Source organism: Gambusia affinis, linkage group LG24 (assembly GCF_019740435.1).
Source record: "Gambusia affinis linkage group LG24, SWU_Gaff_1.0, whole genome shotgun sequence".
NCBI classification, from domain to species: Eukaryota; Metazoa; Chordata; class Actinopteri; order Cyprinodontiformes; family Poeciliidae; genus Gambusia; species Gambusia affinis.
This window is the reverse complement of record NC_057891.1, coordinates 10,668,979-10,691,241: the sequence shown is the minus strand read 5'-3', so window position 1 is coordinate 10,691,241 and position 22,263 is coordinate 10,668,979. Positions and strand designations below refer to the sequence as shown.

Genomic DNA, 22,263 nt, shown 5'->3' with positions numbered 1-22,263 from the left:
TTACCTATTTTTATTGCTTATTTCACCAAGGAGTGGTCATGTGATACAATATTTATAGTGTGTTTTCCAATCAACTCTTTTTCTTTTTTTTTTTTCTATGCAAGACTTGGTTGGATACCTTGTATATTGGTAGAATATGGATCAGAATCGTCCACAGATAACTGAAAATATAGTACCTTACTGTTTTAGGCACATAACAGGGTAACTGTTTTAAGATGTGTTTTTCCGTGTAAGCCATTGTCACGTGTGTTAGATTCAGAAATGACGCTGTTTTCAATTCATTGGCAAAGTATTTATAGGAACATGAAGTCGTTTGGTCATCTGATTACATTTGTGAGTATTGCATCACTATGGGGCCCATTTGCTGATACTGTACTTCTTACACATTAATAGATATGTATATGTTGTTTTGCACAGTAATAAAGCAAACAAATTTCATTAATATATATGGAATATTCATTTTACTGTACTCATGATTTAATAGATGTAACCTAATTTTTGACTTTTGTTGGTTTTCTCATGCCAAATAATGTATGACTGTATGTAATATTGCCATCTTTTTCTCTCTCTTCCATAAATGCTGATTGCAAGATGGTCCAAGTGCTACTTTGTAAAGCATTTTCTGTTCAAGAGGATCAGAGGATCAAAGAAATGTGTTTTAAAAATGGGATTCTGACGGTTTTCCAGCCTGAAATCTTTGCTTTTTCAGTCAGCTTTTCTTTCGATCTCTAAATACAAATATATACTGAAAATCAATCAGACGTCTACAGTTGTTGGGATTTATTGTCTGCATTAAAAACTACAGTTCTGGGTCGCAGTGTTCTGCACAATACAAGCAAAAAGCAATATGATGGCTAAAATGTCCAATAAAGGCAATTTTGTGGTAAATGAGCCAAATGTTTCATCAGTGTAGTTTTAGAAATGGCAATTCTGACAATATTGTTTAAAATAAGGATGAACTAAATTCCCTACTTTTCTATGTCTATGCTGTGTAACATAACTTTAAAAACACACACGCGGATATATATACATATATATCTGCGTGTGTGTGTGTTTATATATATTTCCTAAAATGAGAAAATTACTTGTTCTAACGATATAACGTTCCGTGAATTTATGTATTTGCTATAGTAGTTACTCGTCTGCATAAAGGGCGCGAGGAGTTACAGAAGCAGTGGTCAGGAAGGCAAACCTCTACTGAAGAAAGTTTTCAAATGTAATATAGTGAATATGTTATATAAATTGGGATGTTTTGTTTCAGACACGGATCTTGCGAGGTTGACCATTAACTGTCGGTGAAATTCTGCTCAAATAAATAAATAAATAAAAGTTCTGGCATCAAGCAGTCTGGGCTTTCTCCCCTTGACTAGGATTGTTTCCGGTCGATTTTTGGCAGGGCCACTCAGCGAACAGAAGGACAATGACGCAAATTTGTTGCGCCGTATTAGAATGTACTTTTAGAAATGGCAGCGGCCGAAGGGAACAAAGTTGTTCGGTCTGTTTTGGCCACGCTTCCAAATACTGAATTGACACGAACAGTTGCCTCCCTCGGATAGGCACTCTCTCTTTGCAGATGATGTTGGTTTACAGCTGGTAAGCTTCTTGGCGCCGAATTGGCGCATGCATCGGTCATGTTAGCAATTGGGTACAATTTCAAACCTCAACAGATTTTTCATTTGCAGCGTCGAGCAAAACCCCCTCCCCCCAGAACTTCTGGAGGAGAACCTCTGCAGGAAGCAAAGTGTAGTACAAGGGCTTGGTTTTCACCAGGCTAGGATCTTGGAAACCAGTAAGTGTTTTTTGCTTTAGTAAATATTTCAGCGCCCAAAACATCTGGTTTTAGCAGGTCAAATGAGTTAAATGCCGAAAACTATGAAGGCTGGAAGTTTAAATTCTCAGCTGGTAAACGGACGTTAGCAGTATCCCTGCACGCAACAAGTTTTAATGCTCTTTCTAATACATGCTTATTTCTTGAATCGTTATCTGAAAATCCAAATGAAAAATTAGGCTTCATTTTGACTCCATTTTAGTCCTCCAAAATACTAGAAATACTGCACATTCAGATATTAAATCTTAATTAAGAGTATGATTAGCATCTGTTTTGTCAAACTAGCAACTCTGATCTGTCAGCACTGAATAGAGACCAAGCAAGTCACAGTGGGACAGATGCATATTCATGCTAGTCAACATCCAAAACTATTAGATCAGTTGGTCTTGCATGGAAATGGATGTCAATGATATATTTTGTACAAATCCATTAACATGGCCCCAGGTTACCCTATGTGGATATAAACGTTTCAACTCTTCTGGAAGGGGTTCACAAGCTTTTTGGGAACGCATTAATGGGAGTATTGGGTGTGTTGTACTGATAAGGGATGTCCGGAGTTGGGAGTCCTTACAGAATTTGATCACTCATGTCTTCTGGCCTTGCTTTTTGCACTGGTATGCAGTCATGTCGGAAGCAAAGACTTTGAGTTCCAAACAGTTCCTAAAGAAGACATTTCTCTTAATGTTTTGGTAAGCATTAGTCTAAACAGTTCCTTTTGAAAAACAGGCAGTCAACGTTTTTACAATGTAGGCTTTAAAAACAGAGTAACTGCTTCAACGTTACATTAGGACTTTGGTGGTATTAGAAAGTGGCACTGGTGGAAAAACAATACTTATTGAGTTGCACCATCACCTTTTAACCTAATTGTTTTTCATTGAAATGTAATAATTTATTGTAAAATCAGCTAAAAATATTGAAATGTAAGTATTCTATTATAAAAATTGTATAATTACTGGCATAACTGTCTATTCTGTCTAGCCTCTCACCATTTGATAAAAACAGACGGAATAAGTGAGGGCCATCCAGTTATGCAGGGTTAGTTTGATTCCTGTTTGCTTTCTGCTTTCAAGAGACACTTTGTAGTCCTTCTACTTTCCAATCACAGTCAACGTGGCACTGCTTTTGACTTTGCCCAATGTGAACTTGACCGTCCCACTCATGTCCACGCTCGTGTCCCTCAGAGTGAGTTTGTGGACTGTCCCGTGGGCTTCCAGACGGACAGTAGGGCATGATTGAAGGGTCACTCCATTTAAAGTCCAAACCGGAGGTTTGTCGATGTCAACGGAGATTTCACACTGGAAAGAAGCTGACTCCGGCTCTGTGACCTGGACATTCTCAAGGTCTTTCACCATCACAAGAGCCTTGGCTGAAGCAGCGTAAACCATGTTACAGAAAAAAAAAAAATAATTATTCGGATGAAATTTGAGTGAAGAAAACCTGCCAAAAATGTATCTTGCTTTTCATCCAGCTTACCTTCAACCATCAGTTTTGCTTTGGATGTATGCTCTCCAACCTCAATACTGTAAATTCCCTCATCCTCCACAGCAACCTGGTGGATTACTAGTTTATGGGAACAGTCTTCTGTTATAATCTCCATCCTATCTGAAGAATGTAGTTCCTGTTTGCCTTTGTACCAGGTTGCACTGCAGCGAGGGGAGGAAACGGTGCATTCAAGGATCACTCGGTGGGTCTCCAGGGCTGTTCTGTCTCGCAGTGGTTTTACAATGGAAACTGGGAGCTCTGAAAATTGCAAAAAAAAAAAAAATTCAGATTTATAATGGGGAAAATATAAAGTTGGTGGCTTGAAGAAAGTAGGACGTTAATTGAAAAAAACTCACCTTCTACCTCAAGGTAGGCGGTTGACTTGACATCCCTTGCTACAAACTGAATATCTCCAGCATCCTCAGCTTTAACATTGCATATCAGCAGGAAGTGTTTGGGCCCTGGAAGGTGACACGTTTTAATTTCAGCTGGTGTAAAGCGAAAAAGTCAAATTGTAGTTTGATTTCTGACCTTCTGTGCGGATCTTTGTGGTGCTACTGGGCCTGATCTTGTGACCATTCTTGTACCACTCCCCAGCCACATCCTCCAGGGAGACCTCGCACATAAACACAGCGTTCTGGTCTTCCTGGATGTAAAGGTCCTCAAGATCCTGTACTATCTCCAACTTGTGCTCTGAGGGCAGTGATGAAATTGAAAAGAATGACCACTAGATGGAGACATTTGATTTTAAATGATTGAAGTGCTTCTACTGTTGGGAGTTAAATATACCATAAACTTCCAAAGAGCAGAAGGTGCTTATTTCGCCTGTGTCACATGTATAGGAACCAGAGTCAGCAACAGAGCATTGAAGGATCTGGCAGAACCGTTTTCGACCCATGGAATAGATTCGATGGTTCTTCCCTGGCTTCAGCTCGTCTCCGTTCTAAGTTGCAGAGGAAAGAAGACAATTATTTGCATACATAAATGATTCAAGTTGCTGTAAATTTGCCATTCTTTACCTTAAGCCATCTGACTTCAACGTTTTGTCTGGAAAATTCACACTCAAGAGTGACTGGAAATTCTTCTTCCACGCGAACATCAGCCAGTGGTTTCAGGATGGCCACAGGGGTCTCTGTCAATCAACATAATCTAATTAGCCTGTTGGCACCGAACCGTAGTAATTCCAAATAATTCTTTTGCAATTGTCACCTACTAAAAATAATAACCCAGACCTCTTTAGCTTGTATTTACCTTTAACTGTGAGCCTTGCAGTCGATCGCACTCCTTCAGCCGAGAAGGCGATGGTGCCTGTGTCCTCCAGAGTTAAGTTTGTCAGGGTAAGGCTGTGGACCAGCCCATTGATGCTCACCCTAAACTGATTGTTTGGCTTTACGCGGATGCCATCTTTCTGCCAGATGCCTTCCACGTCTGTATGGGAGAGCTCCACCTCAAAGGAGGCAGTCTCCCGTTCAAATGTTTCTTGATCCGTTAGGCCTTTACAGATGGAAATCTTTCGGGCTGGATTAGCGATACAGAGATGCAGCAAAAGGACAATGTTTTGTGGAATCATGTTAAGGAAATATAATAACGTTGAAATTGGGAATTTGAACTAACGTTTTGGCAAAGCGAACACGTGTTGCATCTTAAAAGCACTTAGCGTGTCACAGTCAACAATAGGGGTCTAAATTTAGACATTGTTGGGATTACAAAAATGCCTCTCCCAGCAGGAGTTTATTTTGATAGTGTTGCTCTGTACACACTGACATAATAGTCCGTCTGTGTTTTCACACTTGGAAGTCTGGCTGAGCTATTCTTAGTATCTTTTTGCTCTGTGACACACTGTAAAAAAAAACACCTTGCAATATGTGTGAAGAGACACCATTTCCAGAGAAGTGCAGTGAATATCAATATAAATAAATCCTGTCTAGTGTAATGGTTTCATTTCAGAGGAAAATTCTGCAACAAACATTTCTTTTGTGGCTTTTGTTTCCACTTTTCCAAGGTTAGCTCCTTATTGAATTACTAGTTTAAGTCAGGGATAGATAACTATAAGTAACAGCTGCATATCTAACAGTTATGGTTGCACTTTAGATATAATGTGTGCTTAAGAATCTATCTGGGTCTTTTATTTAAGGAGACTTTTTAGCCAAAGGCTAGGTAGGTTGGTAAGACAAATGGTAATTAGGTTTCCACATCTTGAAAATAACTACTTACGTTCTACATTCAGTTTGACCTGTGTCCGATCATGCAGGGTCTCACAGCGGTATGTTCCTCGGTCCGACAGGTTCAGGTTGTGAATAGTTAGGCTTCTTTTACAGCCATTCTGGGCCAGGGTATAACGAGGACCAGACTGGATGACCACCCCTTGCCTCATCCACTGAACCTCACCAGTCTCCAGGTTGATTTCTGTCTCTAGGGTAGCCTCTTCAAACTCTTCTGCTGTCACAGGTTCCATTTTCTTGGTGAACGTGATTTGAGCTTCTAAAACATTGTGAGAAGAAGCAAAACTGAAACTCACATTCAGCCTTTTTTAACATTTTATATAGGTTTCCTTTAGTCTTACCCTGAACTTTGAGACTAGCCTTGCTCACTTTTCCTTCAGCTTCTGCTGTGATCCTGGAACAGTCTATCATCTGGCACTTTTTAATCAGCAAGGTGTGGCACAATCCATTTTGACTTGCTTGGAAGCGATCCCCTAAAGTCATTGGTTCGTTGTCCATAAGCCAAAGCAAGGAAACATCCTCAGGAGAAACAACACATTTAAAGGTGGCATCTTCTCCTTCTAGCACAGTTGTGTTGTGAAGTTCGGTAAGAAACTCAACAACTCGAGGCACTGAAGAGAGAGTAGGCAGTGAATGACGCTGCTAACTTGCATGGGAAAGTCAGAAACACAAATTGAATACTTACTCTCCACTCTTAGCATTGCGGCGGTCCGATCATCTCTGGATTCACAGGCATACTGCCCCGCATCCTCATGAGTTAAACGATGGATGGTCAAGCTTCTCTCAACACCATCAGCTCGAATGGAGAATCTCCTGCTTCCAACTACTTCTATGCCATTCTTAAGCCATTGGACATCTGCTTTTGGTTTGCACACTTCACAGTGCAGTGTCACCATGCCGTCAGCATGAGCCACGGTGTCATGGAGAGGACGCACAAATTTTATCCTCATTTCTATGATGAAGAACATTTTATATATTTTTGGCTTTTTGGTTAATTTGAAGTTCTCTTCATATATTTTTTAAGTATTGACTGTTACCTTTCACTAGTAGACTGAAGTGCATCTGGTCAGTGTTGACATCACAGGTGTATTCACCAGCATCAGACCGCCTTAAAGGTTGGATGGTAAGACTCCGTTTATGGCCGTCCATGAGTTCTCGAAAGCGTTCCCCTTCAACTGGTGTCCAGTCTTTGAGCCAGCGTACAACCGCGCTTTCTTTGGACACATAGCTCATTAAAGTCACGCTCTCAGCTTCGTAACCTATGACAACCACATCATCTTCCTTGTTGACAAAAGTAACCGGAGGTTCTTTTTTGGGAAAGACGACACAAAGTCAGTTACTTTTGAAGATTTTTGCTATTCCCATAGACCCTAATAAGCTATGATCTGCAGTTTTTACCTTGAACACGGATTATGTTGACCATCTTGTCATTCACCGCATCACACACATACTTTCCAGAATCCGAGGGCTGGATGTTTGAAATAATAAGTTTTCTCAGACTTCCATAGCATTCAATGGTGGTACGGGAATCGCTGGTGAGAAGCCTGTCATTACAGTACCACTGGACTGGGGCATTAGCACGGGACAACTCACAGGCCAATATCAGGTCATCACCTCCCATCAATTCCTGGTAATCAGGGTCGCATGAGTTTCCTACAATGCTTACGGGAGGTTCTAAGGGCAAAAGAGTTTTCATATTGTGGATTTTTGCTATCTAATAATAGGGAAAAAAAGGCAATGGCTATTTGAATTTTACCTTCTACTTTAACGTGGAAGCTGATACTGTCATCCCCAACATCTAGGAAATATTCCCCTGAATCTTTAAGTTCTGCATTAAGGATTACCAGCGACCGGAATGCACCTTCCTCCTCTTCACAGAACCTTTCATCACCCTGAACTTGACAACCATCCTTGTACCATTTGCCGTTTCCATTAGCTGGAGAGAGCTCGCACTCAAGAACAATGTCATCTGAAACTAGAAACTTTAGATCTGTCTTGATCTCACACTTTCTCAAGATTTTCACAGGCGGCTCTGTGGAAATACAGACACAGTGGTTTAAAATAGTTTCATGGGTCGTAAAATATCAGTCAGTTTTTGCTTCTCACCTGAAACTTTCACCTGGAAATCAATTTTATCATCTGTAGCGTCACAAGTGTATTTCCCAGAATCGTTTGGAGTGGGAGAGTTGATGGTCAAACGACGAAAGATCCCATCTTCTGTGATTGCGATATTACTCCTTTGCTCTATTTCTTTGCCATTGAGTAGCCACTTGACATCTGCTGTTAGACGTGACACCTCAGTCTCTAGAACGATTGGTTTACCAGCAAAACATTCCAGTTTGTCTGGCAAGTTTTTGGGTCGACTTAGCATCACTGGTGGCTCTAAATAAATGTGACATAGTAAAAATAGGTTAAAAACGATTACCTCCAAGGTAGTACTTGCTTTGGACTAAGTATCTTTATGCTTACCTGTGATATTAACAAGAAAGGCAACTGAGTCATTTTCAGTGTCGCATATATACTCTCCTGTGTCACTGACAGTTGTTAAAGGTATAACTAGTCGTCGTTGGGCCCCATCTACTTCCAGTATCAAGTTGGGGCTCTCTTCTACCTCTAAACTATCTTTGTACCATCGAACTGGAGCATCTGCCTGGGACACTTCACAGCACAGTTCCAGTCTCTCTGGTGCAACGTGGGTGAGTTCCACCTCGGGTTCACAATGAGAGATGATTCTTACAGGAGGCTCTAAAGCGGGAAAGACATATTTAAAATATACTACTCAGATCTTTTTATTGGAATCTTTTTAATATATATTAATCACGGTTTTACCTGTAACAGTTATCTGGAAGAAGATAGAGTCTCCATCTGTTTCACAGACATACTCTCCACTATCCACTGCTGAGCCACAGTGAATGGTCAGCCTCCTGTAAGGACCCTCCGATCTTAGCTGCATATTGTCGCTTTCCTGCACCTCCTGACCATCCTTAAACCAACGGACCTTCCCATTGGACCGAGATAACTCGCACTGCAAGTTGATCTCCTCTGATAGGTAACATGTCATCACAACGTCATCTTTAGGTTCCACAATTGTCACTGGAGGCTCTGGGTTTTTGAAATAGACAAACGCACAAATTCAGTTTTCTCATCGGAGTGAACCAATTAATTTCATGTACAAAGGAAAGCAGCAGAAGTTGCCTTACCTCTGACATTGACTGTAAATTCTAAGCTGTTGTTCCCAGACTTGCAGGTGTAATGTCCAGCATCTGAAGCCTCTGCAGATCGGATGATTAGCCTCCTCATGGTACCCTCCACCTGCAGGGTAATGTTGTCACTAGCCCGAATCTCACAGCCATCTTTATACCTGGGAAATACATATGAAGCCAGATTTTACTAGACACACAACTTATTTTTGGTTGTTGGAAGTAAAATCAAATAAATGGTTTCTCGATTGTTTAAATTAGAAATGTTCTTGGATTTCAAAATTATTTTATATGCTATCTCTCTCCCTCTAGGAATTCTCCGATCAGATCACCGGTCGTACACCTTTTCCCAGAAATCGACCGATTATGATAGGTGGCTGATCAATTGGCACACCTCTAATGTAAAGTAATATATACATATATATTAGGGCTGTTGTAAAGAAATATTTTAGTAATCGCGTAATCTATTGATTATTCTTACGATTAATCGAGTAATTGGATAAAAAAACATTTTATAAAATAAAATATTGGTAAGTCTGGCATATCACCAGTGTTGCTATAGGATATCAATATCAGTCCAATTTTTCAGTTTTGAGCTTCCCTAATAGTTACTTTTTTTGTAGCTTAGAAAACTAACCTGTAACAATAATAGCTCACTTTCTAAGTTAACTTAAAGAAAAGTTATACAAAGATCTGAAATTATATTCAATTTAATAATAAAGAGGCAGGCTCACAAATACGCTTATAAAAAATGTCTGTCATCCAGCTTTTAGTTTATGTATTCATCTTGAATCTCAATGAGGTTTTTGCTTTCATTCTGTTCCCACAAAAACGCGTACAGAGAACTTCCCTTCTTCTTGAATGATATGATAGCTGTAGATGGTTATTATAGTTCTATATGATTGTTTGAACAGATGAATGTGATACTATCAGGCACTTGGAAATTGTACCCACAGATGAACCGAACTCTTGGAGGTACATAAGTATTTTCCTCAGTATGTTCAGATAATATTTTAACAACATTTTCTTGATGATGCACAATACAGACCACTAGCTGGGACTATATTATTGCAAGAGTTTACATTTTCAGTGACCTACCAAGCAGCTTCAGCGTCATCTCTGGAGACGTGGCAAAGCAGAACCACAGGGTCTAATTCCATGCTGTTCTTGTGAAGTTCCTCCTGAGAGGCTGGACTGAACTCTACTGGAGGTCCTGAGCAACATGAGATTAATGGATGAATTGTTACCGCTGCTGCAACAAAAAGGCAACTTGCTTCCTGAAAAACATTTGCTAGAAAGTAGACAACCTTCAACGTCCACGTTGAATTTGATGACATCCCCTGAAGTTTGACATGTGTAAACTCCGGAGTCAGATGCTTCAGCAGACTGTATCACAATCCTTCTCATCTTCCCGTCTGATTGGATGTTTAGCCCATCTCTCACTTGGAGTTTCTCACCATCTTTAAACCAGGTTACCTTAGCGAAAGGATGGGTGACCTCACAGTAGAGCACAATGGCGTCACCGGTTTCCACTCTCTTACTGCTTTCCAGGTCTGACAGAGGGATGAACTTGAATACAGCGGCTGCAGAGAAATGAACACATGAATTGGGAACCAACATGATGAATGAATATTACAGCCTTTTACACCTACGTTTAACCTTCAGCACAGCTGAATCCCTCACTCCATTGGCGATGAATGTGATTTCTGCTGCGTCATCAGCGGTTCCGGCTTCATGGATCACCAAAGAGTGCTTTGCTTGGTTCAACTGCACCGAATATCTTCCACCATGCTGCAGCTGGGAGCTGTTCAGAAACCAGGTTCCAACCATCGGTGCGGACAGTTCGATGGAGAATTGAGCGTCCTCTCCTTCCATCACCTCACACCCGTGGAGATGTTTATGAATCTTGGGCCCTGGGACTTAAAGTGTAACAATATATCAGCAATGCTATTCATTTATCTTTTTTACTGAAATATGTTACTACATTTTTAGGTATGCTGCTCACCCAGATGGACTACATTGGGGAACTCCACGTGGCCACTGCGTCCGTACTTATTGACGCAACACACCCGAAAACGATAGTCGCCTTCACACGGAACGCTGTCACCGGAAACTTCAGCAGAGGTGACGGTCTCCGAGGTGAAGCATTTCTGCCACTCCTGAGAACCAATCTCCTTTCTCTCAAGGACAAACATGGAGCGAGTGGTAGTCTGGCTGTTGGGCGCAGGCTCCCAGGAGAAGAGAGCACTGTTGGGTCGGTCTATGTCCATTTTGACACCCACAGGACAGATTGGCGGGCTGTGTCTGGTTGCTGTAGGACAGAGGAAAAACAGTACATTGTCTAGTGTTATAGTTCTGTACAGCAGGAACGGCATCCGTCGTTTTATTTTGCATACATAGATACCAGTTCCTCCCGTCTGTACGTCGCCAATAAATTGGTTATAAACATTTAATCATTTCATAATTCAGCGCATTTATATAACATACAGTGTTTTTTTTGTCACAAACTGTGTGTGTAGTATGATTCGTGTGCTCAGGAGCGATCATAAACGGCAGAGAACAGATTTGAGGTGAAACAGGGAGTTTTCTTGCGTCATGGCAGGAGGCACTCATGAGTAGTCATAGTTTTGTGACTCCTCAACTGCAGAGTAAGAGAGAGTAACAGCGAGCTAGCCACAGATTTATAAGTAAAGGTAAGACGGAAATAAAAAATTTTTTACTTAGTTTTTTTAATGAAATGTGTGTGTTGTGGGCAATAGTTTGTATGTGTAAAGAATTCAGTAAGGAAACAATCCACAAACTACTGTTAGATTAGCTAATAGCAGTAGCAGCTAATCTACGTATTAATTAATTACTTCTTAATTTCTTATTAATAAACAGTAAGCCTTAAACATACTACTGCATTAGACTGAATCTTCTGTTCTTTGTGCAAACTATTTGAATGTTTTTTAGTGTTTAATCCTAAAACAAAGTGGCATTGTTGTCAGTTGCTATGGCAATGAGTCTGTGTGTAGCTTGGCCTGTGCAGAGGGCAAGAAAGAAGTGGTTTTGAGTAGTACTTTGGTTTTTCCCCTTTGCTGTGGAGCATAGTACTAAATTAATACCTGTGTTTCCAAGTTTCATTGAGTTAACAAAATTGTGCTACGGCGGCAGCTTGGCTACGGATAACATGTAAAAGAATTGTCTTCTTGCCCTCCAGCTTCGTGCACACGCGCAGAATTTCCTTAGGTAAACCACACATGCAAAGTGTCTACATCTGTAAATCTGATTAAGTTAGTGCCTCACCAGCTATGAACCTCACCGCACGTCACTGATACATACTTGGCACAAATGGCAGAATATTTCTTCATAAAGTAAATATGCAAATTAAGGTTAAGATCTACATTAAGTTGATTTTTCCTTTAGTTCTTCATAAGTTCATTCCAACAGCAGGTCTAGCTAATTTTGCACGTGTAGACTGTACCTTTGACTTTGAGTCGTGAGGAGCTTTTAGATCTTCCTGCGACAAACGTCACAATCCCCGAGTCATGATAGGCCACGTTGACAAAAACCAGGATGTGGGTCTTGCCAAAAGCCTTGAGGATGGTCTGGTGTGTCTCGTGTAGCATCAGACCATCTTTGAACCAGTGGACCTCCATTTCATCATTCTCAACCTCGACGCAGAACGCTGCGTTCTCGCCTTCCAGCACCTCCAGTTTCCGAGGTAGTTTACGAACAATTGTGCCTGTACGTTCGAAAATGTCTTATTGTCCTTTCTTTGCTCATTTCATTCAAAAACAATGTGAATAACAATGTTTACATCCTACCTTTTACTGCTAGCTCGGCAATGCTCTTTGCTCCATCTGGCATCTCGCAAAGATAAACCCCATCGTCATCCATTCCAACATCATGGATGGTGAGTCTTCGCCTAGTCCCTTTCTGTTCCATCCCATACTTACTGCTAGGCATCAACCTCTGGTCCTCCAGGTACCAGGCAGTTGGGATCATCTCATCAGGCACCTCGCACTCCAGCACAGCGACATCCCTCTCTTTTACCTCCACGTCTTTTAATGGCCGTCTAAACCGCACTGCAGGCCCTGAGGAACAAAAGTAGTTTGTTCTGATTTTAGAATTTACATTATGGCGTCACATACAGTTTGGAAAAGTTGCAAACTGATAATATTTTTTGTCTGGATAAGAATGGAAAAAAAAAGAGATTGACCACCTAAATAATACAAATCAGAATTTTTACCAATGTAATGACTTTTTCCTGTGGCTTTGTACACCATGCCTTTATTTATTTGCAAAGTTTCCAGATGTAAGCAGTAACATGCAACTTGACTATAGTTTCAACTTAGGCACGTTGTCACTACATTTATATTTTCACACAAAAAAGTTGGAGTCACTAAGTCCGGCTTATTAAACATCAGTTATTGGCCAGAAAACTGGAATAGGTGCATTCCTTTTTCCAATTTTTATTATATAGATAAACCACTTTAATTTAAAACAGGTAATATCGGATCAATTCCTGACTGCTCCAGTAAATAGTTTTTATTTTTGATTTCATTGCAGCATGATTTAGTTTAATTCATTTGATTCCCTCCTAAATGGTTCTAAAAAAGCTACTCGGTTTATGGCTGTTTACTGTGTTGGGACTAACATTTTCCACTTACAATTTTTTTTTCTCTCTAAAGATCTCTTTCTGAAAAAATGCTAAAAATTGGGGAAGTTTCAAATTTGGACTATTCATGAACTCCAGTTTGGTTTGGTAATACAAAATTACCAAACCAAACTTTGGACTCCCCTGCTTTAGGTGTTTGAGGAATCAAATTGGTCATGTTTCTTAACATGTGTTTGCTAAATTCCCTCCCTGCAGATGTAATGCTGAGTGTTTTTTCATGTATGTAATTATTTTATATTTTAAAAATATCACTGTGTCCATGGTGTGTGCTATGTTTTCTCTTTTGGCCAATGGGCATAGAGCATGGCTTTGCCATCTTTCCAGTGATTCTTGTTTTAGGTTGTCTATACTTTCTCGGATGGTTTCATAGATTCAAATAAGATGACGTCTGAAATCCATTGAGTTGAGGGAAACGGTACCCACTTCAAATTAAATCCAGTGCATTTCCTTTTTAATCCCTCAAAGTTGTGACAATATGCAACACTATCCTAAATCCAAAAATATTTTACTCACCTTTCACAGTCAGGTGAACAGCACTCAGGGTGTTTCCCAGAGTGTTTGATGCGCCACATACATATAGCCCTGTATCCTGCATCTTACAGTAGAGAACCTTCAGCGTGTAGTAGCCTTCCCGATCCTCAAATACCAAGTGTCGTCTGTCGGGTTCCAAAGGAACCCCGTCTTTCTTCCAGATGATCTCTGGTTTGGGCTTGCCTGTTACAAAGCACCGAAACTTGGCATGCTTCCCCTCTGTCACTACAAACTTTTTGACTTTGGACGGGTTGATGGGCGGCTCCTCGACGAGTTTTGACAAACTGAACCGCCCGCCTCTTTGCTTGGGTGACCTCTGGCTGCCGACACAACTGTTGGATGACGTTTTACTCTCTTCTCGCTCTGGAATGGGCTCGACAAGAAGGACAGCTCCCGCCAAGGCCTCGCCATAAGAGTTCACGGCCTTGCAGGTGTACACGCCTTTGTCCGGCATGCGCGTTCTGTATATCTTGAGCTGAAACCAGCGCCCGTCTTGAATGCTCACACTGAAGTGAGAGTTCTCAAAGATATCATTGAGCTTCTTCCCATCTTTCTCCCAAGTCACCTCAGGCAAAGGTGTGCCCCAGATTTTACATGAGAAGGCGGCATCCTCTCCACGATCCACACGCAGGGACAAAGGCTTGATGAGGAATCTTGGTTTATCATTTGATGTTAAATCAATCTCTTTCCATTGATCATTTGCTTGATTCTTCCACTTGCAGTCTCTGTTCTTGTCCTTCTCTTTCTGCACCATATTGTAGCCATTTAGGGTTTCCCCAAAGTCCCCATTTTCCTTTATGCCATTACTGTTTGGTTGTGTCGATTCTCCATTATTGTCAAGAAGCTCTCCTTCCACTTTGAGTGAGGCTGCTGCGTAGGTTTCTCCTACGCTGTTTCTAGCCTTGCATATGTACTGACCAGCATCTTGTTGGGTAACTCCAGTAATGGTCAACAAGTATGAGTTTCCCTCCTCTGAGATTTTGTACCGGCCCTCAGACAGAATTTTAATGTTTTTACGTTCCCAGATGACATCCGGATGAGGGTCTCCACCAATTTGGCACCGTAGGGTTGCATCTGCCCCAAACTGCGCCACAACAGGGCGAGGATAGCCCAAAACACGAGGTGCACCTCCAAGAATATCCATGATAACGTCAACTGTTATGAAAGAGGTCTTGTCCAATTTTTTTGGGTTTTTGTCCCAGAAATTGTATCCTTATCTTCTGTGAGAAGCTGTTGGATAAACAAAACATACATTTTAGTAGAAAATCTACTTTTGTGAATGGAGCATAATTAAGGTTTTGTCACAAATCTAGGGAATGCCTTTTAGAAATGTGCTTCACAAAGAATAAAAGATATCCATAGCGGTTTACAAAAGGCTGAGTGCACCTAATGTAGCTAGTCGTCTTAAGTATTTTGAGTTGCATCACTTTTTAGTGGATTAGACTTTGTGGAAACGCAGTCGGCCCTTGGTTCTCCCACAGTTGGTGCTGTAGCTCATTGACGGTGTATTTATAAAGTACTCCAAAATAAGAAGCATGAGACCATGTGTCACAGTAAAAAAAAGGAAAAAAAAAAAAAGAGAAACTGTGGGGATCACATCTGCAGTGACTAGCTGAGTTATTGGTGTACTGATCATTAAAAACAGCTGGATGGGTTGGGTTGTTCATGTCCGTGTTTTCTAAGTTGTTGGGTGGTTTCTGTGTTGACTGCAAGGTTATTCCTCAACAGTGTCACTCTTTCCTAATGAAAATATCAATACATCTTTTCACAATTTTTGTTTTATTGAAATAGCATCACACTAAAAAAAAAAAAAAAAATCCAACATTTAATGCGAGTATATTTATTCAATGCTGTCTTGAGGGGGTTTTTTGTGTCTGTAAAGCAAACAATATTTAGTTCGTTCTTGAATAGTGGTTGAAAGCTGCACAAAATTGCTCAGATTGCTGCAAATTGCCTTATGGACACTCCTGCACTAAAGCACCAGTAGGCAGTGCTTTAGTGGGGTTTTTTTGTGTGACTGTAACACTTGTAAAGATTACAGCTAGCAATGTGAAATTTGTTACCTTTTTATTGGCAGACCAGAGTTCAACTGTTTCTTTTTGAACTGACAAAGAACATCCAAAACTTACCTGTCTCCAGTAGCTTCTTTCTGCTGTTTGCCTCCTGTTGAAAGCTTTTGCTCGTCTTTGGTCCTCGCTCAGCACACCTTCAGGTCACTTTAGCTTCTACATAAGAGACAAAAATAAACCTTCCATACACATATGTTGGGTCAAAGTCACAGTTGTCATTTCCCGCTCGCTTTTGTCTTTGTTGGTATGAGGTTGGAGGTGGCATAAAGGAAAATAAGCCTCTTTTCTTGTCTTATGTCGTGCACGCCTCAGCTCTGATTCAATCATTGTCCAACAGCTAAAGTGACAGAGGGATGGCCAGAATGGAAAGGGCCGTTAAATGCTTTTGCAGCTGCTGCCACTTGCAGGCCTCCCTCCTAAAAATAACAAACAGCTTTCATGACGCAGGGTCAGATAAAGTTAGGCTCTCCATTCAGAGACAACAGCCCACTAAAGATAGAGTCCTGCTTCGGATCACTCAGTTCAAAAGATATCCTTAGCTAAACATCAGAAGAGAAAGGACACCCCGCCTGCTGGACTTCCTTGTGACAGTAATCATAGATACACAGTCATTCGAAATCAATGAAGAAGAAGTTATGTTAAATACTGCTATGTTTATGAATGCTTGTTTTAATTCTAAACTATGTTTAGACATAGCTGCTTTTTCACTCATTTTCAATTTTCTGACTGTTTTCTGAAATGGTGATTGAATGTAAGTGTAAGTATTGCTTGTGGCCAAACCTGGCATTTGTCCCTAAGGTGTTTTCTCATTCTCATTGTAACCAACCATTGAGATTGACACGTTTTCAGGCTTCATCAGAGGGAAGGGTACATTCAGTGCTATCATCACTTGTGGTGGGATTCATACAACCGTAGTTACACATGTAACTTTCGTTTTAGACTGTGGGATAAAGCCAGAGTGCCTGGAGAGATGCCACGTATGTGAAGGGAGAACATGTGAAACTGCGGTCATACAGGAAGACCACAGGCTGAGGACATTCATTGATCAATTACAGGAATCCAAATGAGATCAGTTCAAAAACAGGTGAGGGAAACCAGATAAGATCAAATGAGTTTGGAAAATCGTTTTTGTCTTGGTGCAAGTTATCTATCTCTCCGTTTTCGCTGCAAGTGTCAGTACTTAAGCAGTTACCGTTTGTGTTCCTGGTGTTGATTAGTTCCTGCCTGCATTCTCAGACCATAGCTCTTTAGGCTATCGCTTCAAGAGTGTTTCAGACAGCGAAGCTGCTGATACGCACAGCAAACTGTCCATGGAGATCTTCAACCTTCAGTACAGGTCACATAACTTTACTCCATCTGGAAACATCCACTTAATCTAGTTGTCTTTAAAAAAAAAAAAACTTTTCAATGTTTTATTTTTTTTTAGGTTCTGTTTTATCTGTGGTGTTTAGATCAGCCGTTTGATGAACTACAATACAATACTAGCTCCATTTATGGTTTCTCTGTCATTCTCGGTCATGTCATGACTGTTTGCAGCTGTTCTGAGTGATGACTGCGTCATCGACAGATTGCGCTTTGTCCTGGGGTTGGCTTTCAGTTCGAAGAACTGAAGGGGATTAATAGACTATAGCATTCATGACTCACTTGTCAGTCAACTGGATCCCATTCATACAACAGCTAAAAATGAGACACATACAGTACAGACCAAAAGTTTGGACACAACTGTGTGTACTGCAAGTCATAGCACAAATAGTTGATTCTGAAAGGATTTCAGTTTTTTAAAAAAAATATTATTATTATTTTCAAGGTGCAAGTTTCAGATACACACAGGTTACAATCTTAGCATGGTTCATATCCCATAAAATAATTCTAAACCAATAAAAAAGAAAACAACTGACCCAAAACAATGCATGTCATTGTTTAGTTTTACAGTAGGATATCGCTTTAAGAAACAGACAAATTTAGCTTACTGAGAAAAGTCAAATTTTTGTGGCATGTTGTTACTTAAGTTTTGTCCTAAAGGGGCAACTAAATTTGGTTTGCCGTTCAAAAAAATAAAAATATGGGCAAATTCAAATCTCTGTAAATTGGAAAATGTAAATATTCATCTTTCATTTGCCATGTTTCTTTCCTTTTGATTTAACTTAGTAGTAAATAGCATCACAATCATCCACTGACTTTTACTCTTGGCAGACTGAAGCAAGGATGAGACACATCCTGTTTTTGTTGCTGAAAGAACACAAAAATATCTAGAGAAAAATGACCAGCCCAAAAAAGTTTAAATATTTTTCTTTTATTTAGCTGGGTGAACTTGTAAGTTTTTAAAATCTACAGTGATTTATAAAATCCATGTCGTACATTAAAACATTACATGTTTTGTTTATTGTTGAGCAGGGTTAAAAAATGAAATAGTTTTAGCAATTCTTCCTAAAATACAAATCTAACCTGTGCTGCTGTCGACCCAAGTTGACATTTTGGCCCATCTGGCAAGGTTGGAATTTTTAAAGAAAAAAAAAAAACTTCTAAAAAATTTGGACATTTGCCCTTTTCCTATATGCTCCATTAGATGGCGCTAAAGATTCACCATGGCTGAATCACTGAACCACAGATAACCAAACTAAGCTTGAGTGTTTGACCTCACAGCTTTATAATTCTGATATCACTGAAGGGGCAGCATGTACCAGTAAAACATTACACAGCCTAGACACTTAAATCTTTCTGTTGTGTAAAGTTAAAATGTTCCACAGCCAATTTTGAGAAATCCATTTATGGATTAATATTTAGAAGCCAAAATAAATCTGCGCTGAGAACATTAGTGTAGTTGAGGAACCTTTTCACAACTGGAGATAATCAGAGCTTCGTTTCTAAACTAAAATCCTTCGCAGCACCCCTACTGATCTGATGAGCTGTGAAAACGTTGTGGTCCTAGAACAAAGCCCCCCCCCAGGCCCCCCTGGGACCATTTTTGGCGTGTTCTGCTTCACGTACACTCAGGGACCGCCGGGCCCCGTTACTAAACGGAACTGGGATCACATGGCAGGAATCAAAGAGAATGGGGGGCCGGGGAACATGAAAAGCTACAGTGATAGAAGGACACAGAGATGGGAGACCAAAGAGCAAAATAAATTTTGTGGAGCGACCTCTGACATTTTAGCTCCGCAGGAGGAGGGCTTTGTTTTTTACAACATCTGTGTGGATGTGTGTGAAACACACTGGACTGTATGTGTTTATGTTGGGGGTTTTTTTCCTAAAAGTGATTTTTAGCTCAGATTCAACTTCCCCCTCACCCCAAGATTAAATTGGATTGTGTGATGCTCAAATAACTCTTTTACTAGGAAAAAAAGGGGTTTTTTGTCTATTTTTCTGACAGAATTGCTTAGATTTTTATTTTTTGGAAAATTTCCATTGTATGTGACCTTTTAGCAGTTGATTAATAACAATAAAGCATCCTCTAAGGATGTCAAAAAAATTGCTTTATTTATACAGGATTTCAATGCACCCTTTACTCCGTTAGCATAATTGTGAGGTTTGTTTCCTAATTTGGTCAAAAGTTTAATTAGTAGAAAAAGACGTACTGTAAAACGTGCTTGGTTTTGATTCTGCTGACATTCTGGACAGCTATAGCCATTTTCTTGTACAGTAATAGAAATAAAAAGACAAAACGGCTGGGCCCACAGTAGGTAATATCAAATGCTGTTCCAGGACCAGATTGCTATTCCCAAATTAGCTGCCTTACAGTCCTCGACTGTTTTATAAAAGATCTCTGCAGAGGGAGAAAGTCTACATCACAGCGCTGTATTAGCTAACAAACATGTTGCCCATCTGGAGAACAACTCTCAAATACAAACCCCCCCCCCAGCAAATACTTTGAAATTGTTTCTCAACATTTTGGGTGTTCTGTAGAAAATGAAAGCTTTTTAAGCGAAACCCCCCCCCCCAAAAAACAGCGTGAAGTACTTAACCACTTAGCAGCTAGTAATGCTAAAGCTAACATCAGTTTCAGAGATTTTGCCACAAGATGTCTTTGTGTATCGTCTTGTGTTGTGAAATGAATAGAGTACTGCACACCACGACAATACTGTGTAATCATCCAATTTTTTGTAGGCTCAACTTTTTAAGCTAACGTTTCATTAAAGCTAGCTTTTCTAGATTTGGCTCTTGTTGAAGGCATTTACTTTGAACCCCTCCACATTTCAAGCTTATACTGAGTATAAATCCAGGCCTGTATTTTTATAGTTGGTTGCTTCAAGCTGATAACAGTCCTGATCCTGGGCTTGGCCTCTAAGTCTGCTTCATATTGTGTTTTTAAAAATGTGAGTGAGAAGCTGAGTTGGTTAATATTGCAGCAGTTTTCATCATCAGAAGCAGATGTGAAGAAACGCACCCTGATGAGAAGATGGACAGACTTGCTGCTTTTAGAATGTGTTGTAGCTTCTGACACCTTTAAGTATATTAAAATACGATTAGTTTTATATCTGCTTAGAGTAGTGGGATAAAGCTGATGTCATGTAAGGTACACAGTAAACATGAAGGCGCTCTGATCAAATGATAACTTGATCAAACTTTGTTGCCTACCTGCATAACACTAAAGCTTCACACCACGTTAAAAACAACAGATTGTGGCATCACATCCAATCTAGAAGAATTAATTATAAGTAACTAGAACGGGGCCTGCCAAAGTGTGCCTGTCGGTTGGCACACTTCGTGGGCGTTCTTGATGCTGCAAATTAGCATCAATGCTAAAGTAAGCTACAATGTACTTGATAGCATGTGGAGAGTCACAAACATGTTGAGTAACATGGACCTATGCCATGTTGAAATTAGTGTACAAGTTAAAAAGAGCCAAATTGCTAACATTAGCCAAAATGCTGTCAGTAGCATGTGGAGCATCACTCCATTCAGTGTACTAAGCGTGGCTAATAAATAAGAAAAATAGCTAAAAGCTTTTTTTTAGGGAAAAGGCTTGTGCTAATGGGGGGAAGTGAAATGCTAAGGTTTGTGCTAATGTTAATTCACTATCTTGCGCAGCAGGGCAGTGCAATAACCTGAGAGAAAAAGATAGTTAAGGCTAATATTAGTTAGACTTTTGTTTTGAGTTGAATTTGGCTCGTGTTTTGTTAATTATGTCACCACAGTTACTTGAAATACCAACAAAACCAATAGCTCCCCTCACGGGATTGAACTGACTTTATATTACTAAGAGTAATATATGACTGTTTTAGGTCTCAGTGACGTATTTGTCTCAGTTGATGATGATATGCCAATTCACTCTGAGCGTTGTAGTTCAACACGACAGGATTTGTTGCAGCTCGCATGCGCAATGTGACGGAAAGAGTGGATTAGCTGCAGAGGCAGGCTGTGAAGAGAGATACAAGAGCCAGTGATCGGCTATCACCGATCATACACTTTTCACGGAAATCAGTCGATTATGATCGGCACACCTCTAATTTGTGTCTTTCATTCTCTATATTATTGTTTTTAACCTCGGCCTCTATTCTGCACCCACCCAGCCCCCCACGTTTGCCTCTACCTACTCCCTTCCCTAGCTGCATCCACTCATCTGTAATTATCTTTCTGTTAAGACAATCCATTTTTGGTTTGCACCAATAATAAAAATAAATAAATAAATAAAAATCCTCTCTGCCAAAACAGCTTGTTCTGCTGTTGACTCCTGCTTGGTGTAATTTGTCAAATTTCTCAACTGAAATCCGAACATACTTGACGGGAATTTCTTTCTCAAACATGGGCCTCAGGGTTGCATCGGCGGGAGCCCCACACAATTTTTTTTTTTTTTGCACTGATATTTTTATAGCTTTATAGCACCACATTTCATGTTCCTGTAAATAAGCCTGTGTTTATGCGTAGACGCGCTCATTGGGGAAGTGAAGTGCAGCACAGCGCTATCTGCTGTAAAGTGAAGTCCCATCACTGCCATATCGCTGATGAAAAGGGCTTCAGGGGCAGATGTGCATGTAAGTGACATGCGATCACATGATGTGCGACATAAGGGGCAGATGTGAGGCGATCCGTGGAAACTGTCACGCCATTCAGCTGCCGCTGGCGACCCATCTGCTGCACACTGAGACGTTTCCTGCTACCGCTCAGCCTCTTCATCGTCCATCATTTATCTAGGGAATAGTTACAGAAATTGAAGCATACGGATTGAATTTGTGTTGTGATAAATATATGCTTGGATCCCCACTGCTATACCTCATCCTGTCAGTCACATGCTTTTCAATTCACATACAGCTGCACCTTGTGCGTGTTGTCA

At 40.3% G+C, this 22,263-nt stretch overlaps 1 protein-coding gene across 1 annotated transcript; it reads right to left on the bottom strand.

The window, feature by feature from the left end:
* Positions 1–62: 62 nt before the first annotated feature.
* obsl1a (obscurin like cytoskeletal adaptor 1a) lies at positions 63–16,370 on the bottom strand. The gene is made up of 25 exons (XM_044110185.1): positions 16,053–16,370; positions 13,906–15,153; positions 12,539–12,808; positions 12,196–12,456; positions 10,738–11,043; positions 10,385–10,651; positions 10,040–10,315; positions 9,831–9,945; positions 8,733–8,893; positions 8,362–8,634; positions 8,002–8,277; positions 7,639–7,914; positions 7,289–7,564; positions 6,931–7,206; positions 6,570–6,839; positions 6,218–6,484; positions 5,874–6,143; positions 5,525–5,791; positions 4,562–4,828; positions 4,330–4,442; positions 4,100–4,253; positions 3,842–4,003; positions 3,667–3,771; positions 3,302–3,568; positions 63–3,194 (listed from the first exon to the last, which is right to left on the bottom strand). The coding sequence occupies exons 2-25, from the start codon at positions 15,065–15,067 to the stop codon at positions 2,917–2,919; spliced, it is 6,615 nt and encodes a 2,204-aa protein (XP_043966120.1). The 5' UTR covers positions 15,068–15,153; positions 16,053–16,370; the 3' UTR covers positions 63–2,916.
* Between the last annotated feature and the right edge of the window lie 5,893 nt (positions 16,371–22,263).

Excerpts from the sequence above, each read along its gene's own strand:
- obsl1a (XM_044110185.1), bottom strand. The coding sequence starts at position 15,067 with ATGGATATTCTTGGAGGTGCACCTCGTGTTTTGGGCTATCCTCGCCCT. Across the intron at positions 8,635-8,732 it reads ATTTACAGTCAATGTCAGAG|AGCCTCCAGTGACAATTGTG; the intron begins GTAAGGCAACTT and ends TCAAAAACCCAG. Across the intron at positions 4,443-4,561 it reads TGCAAGGCTCACAGTTAAAG|AGACCCCTGTGGCCATCCTG; the intron begins GTAAATACAAGC and ends GTTGATTGACAG.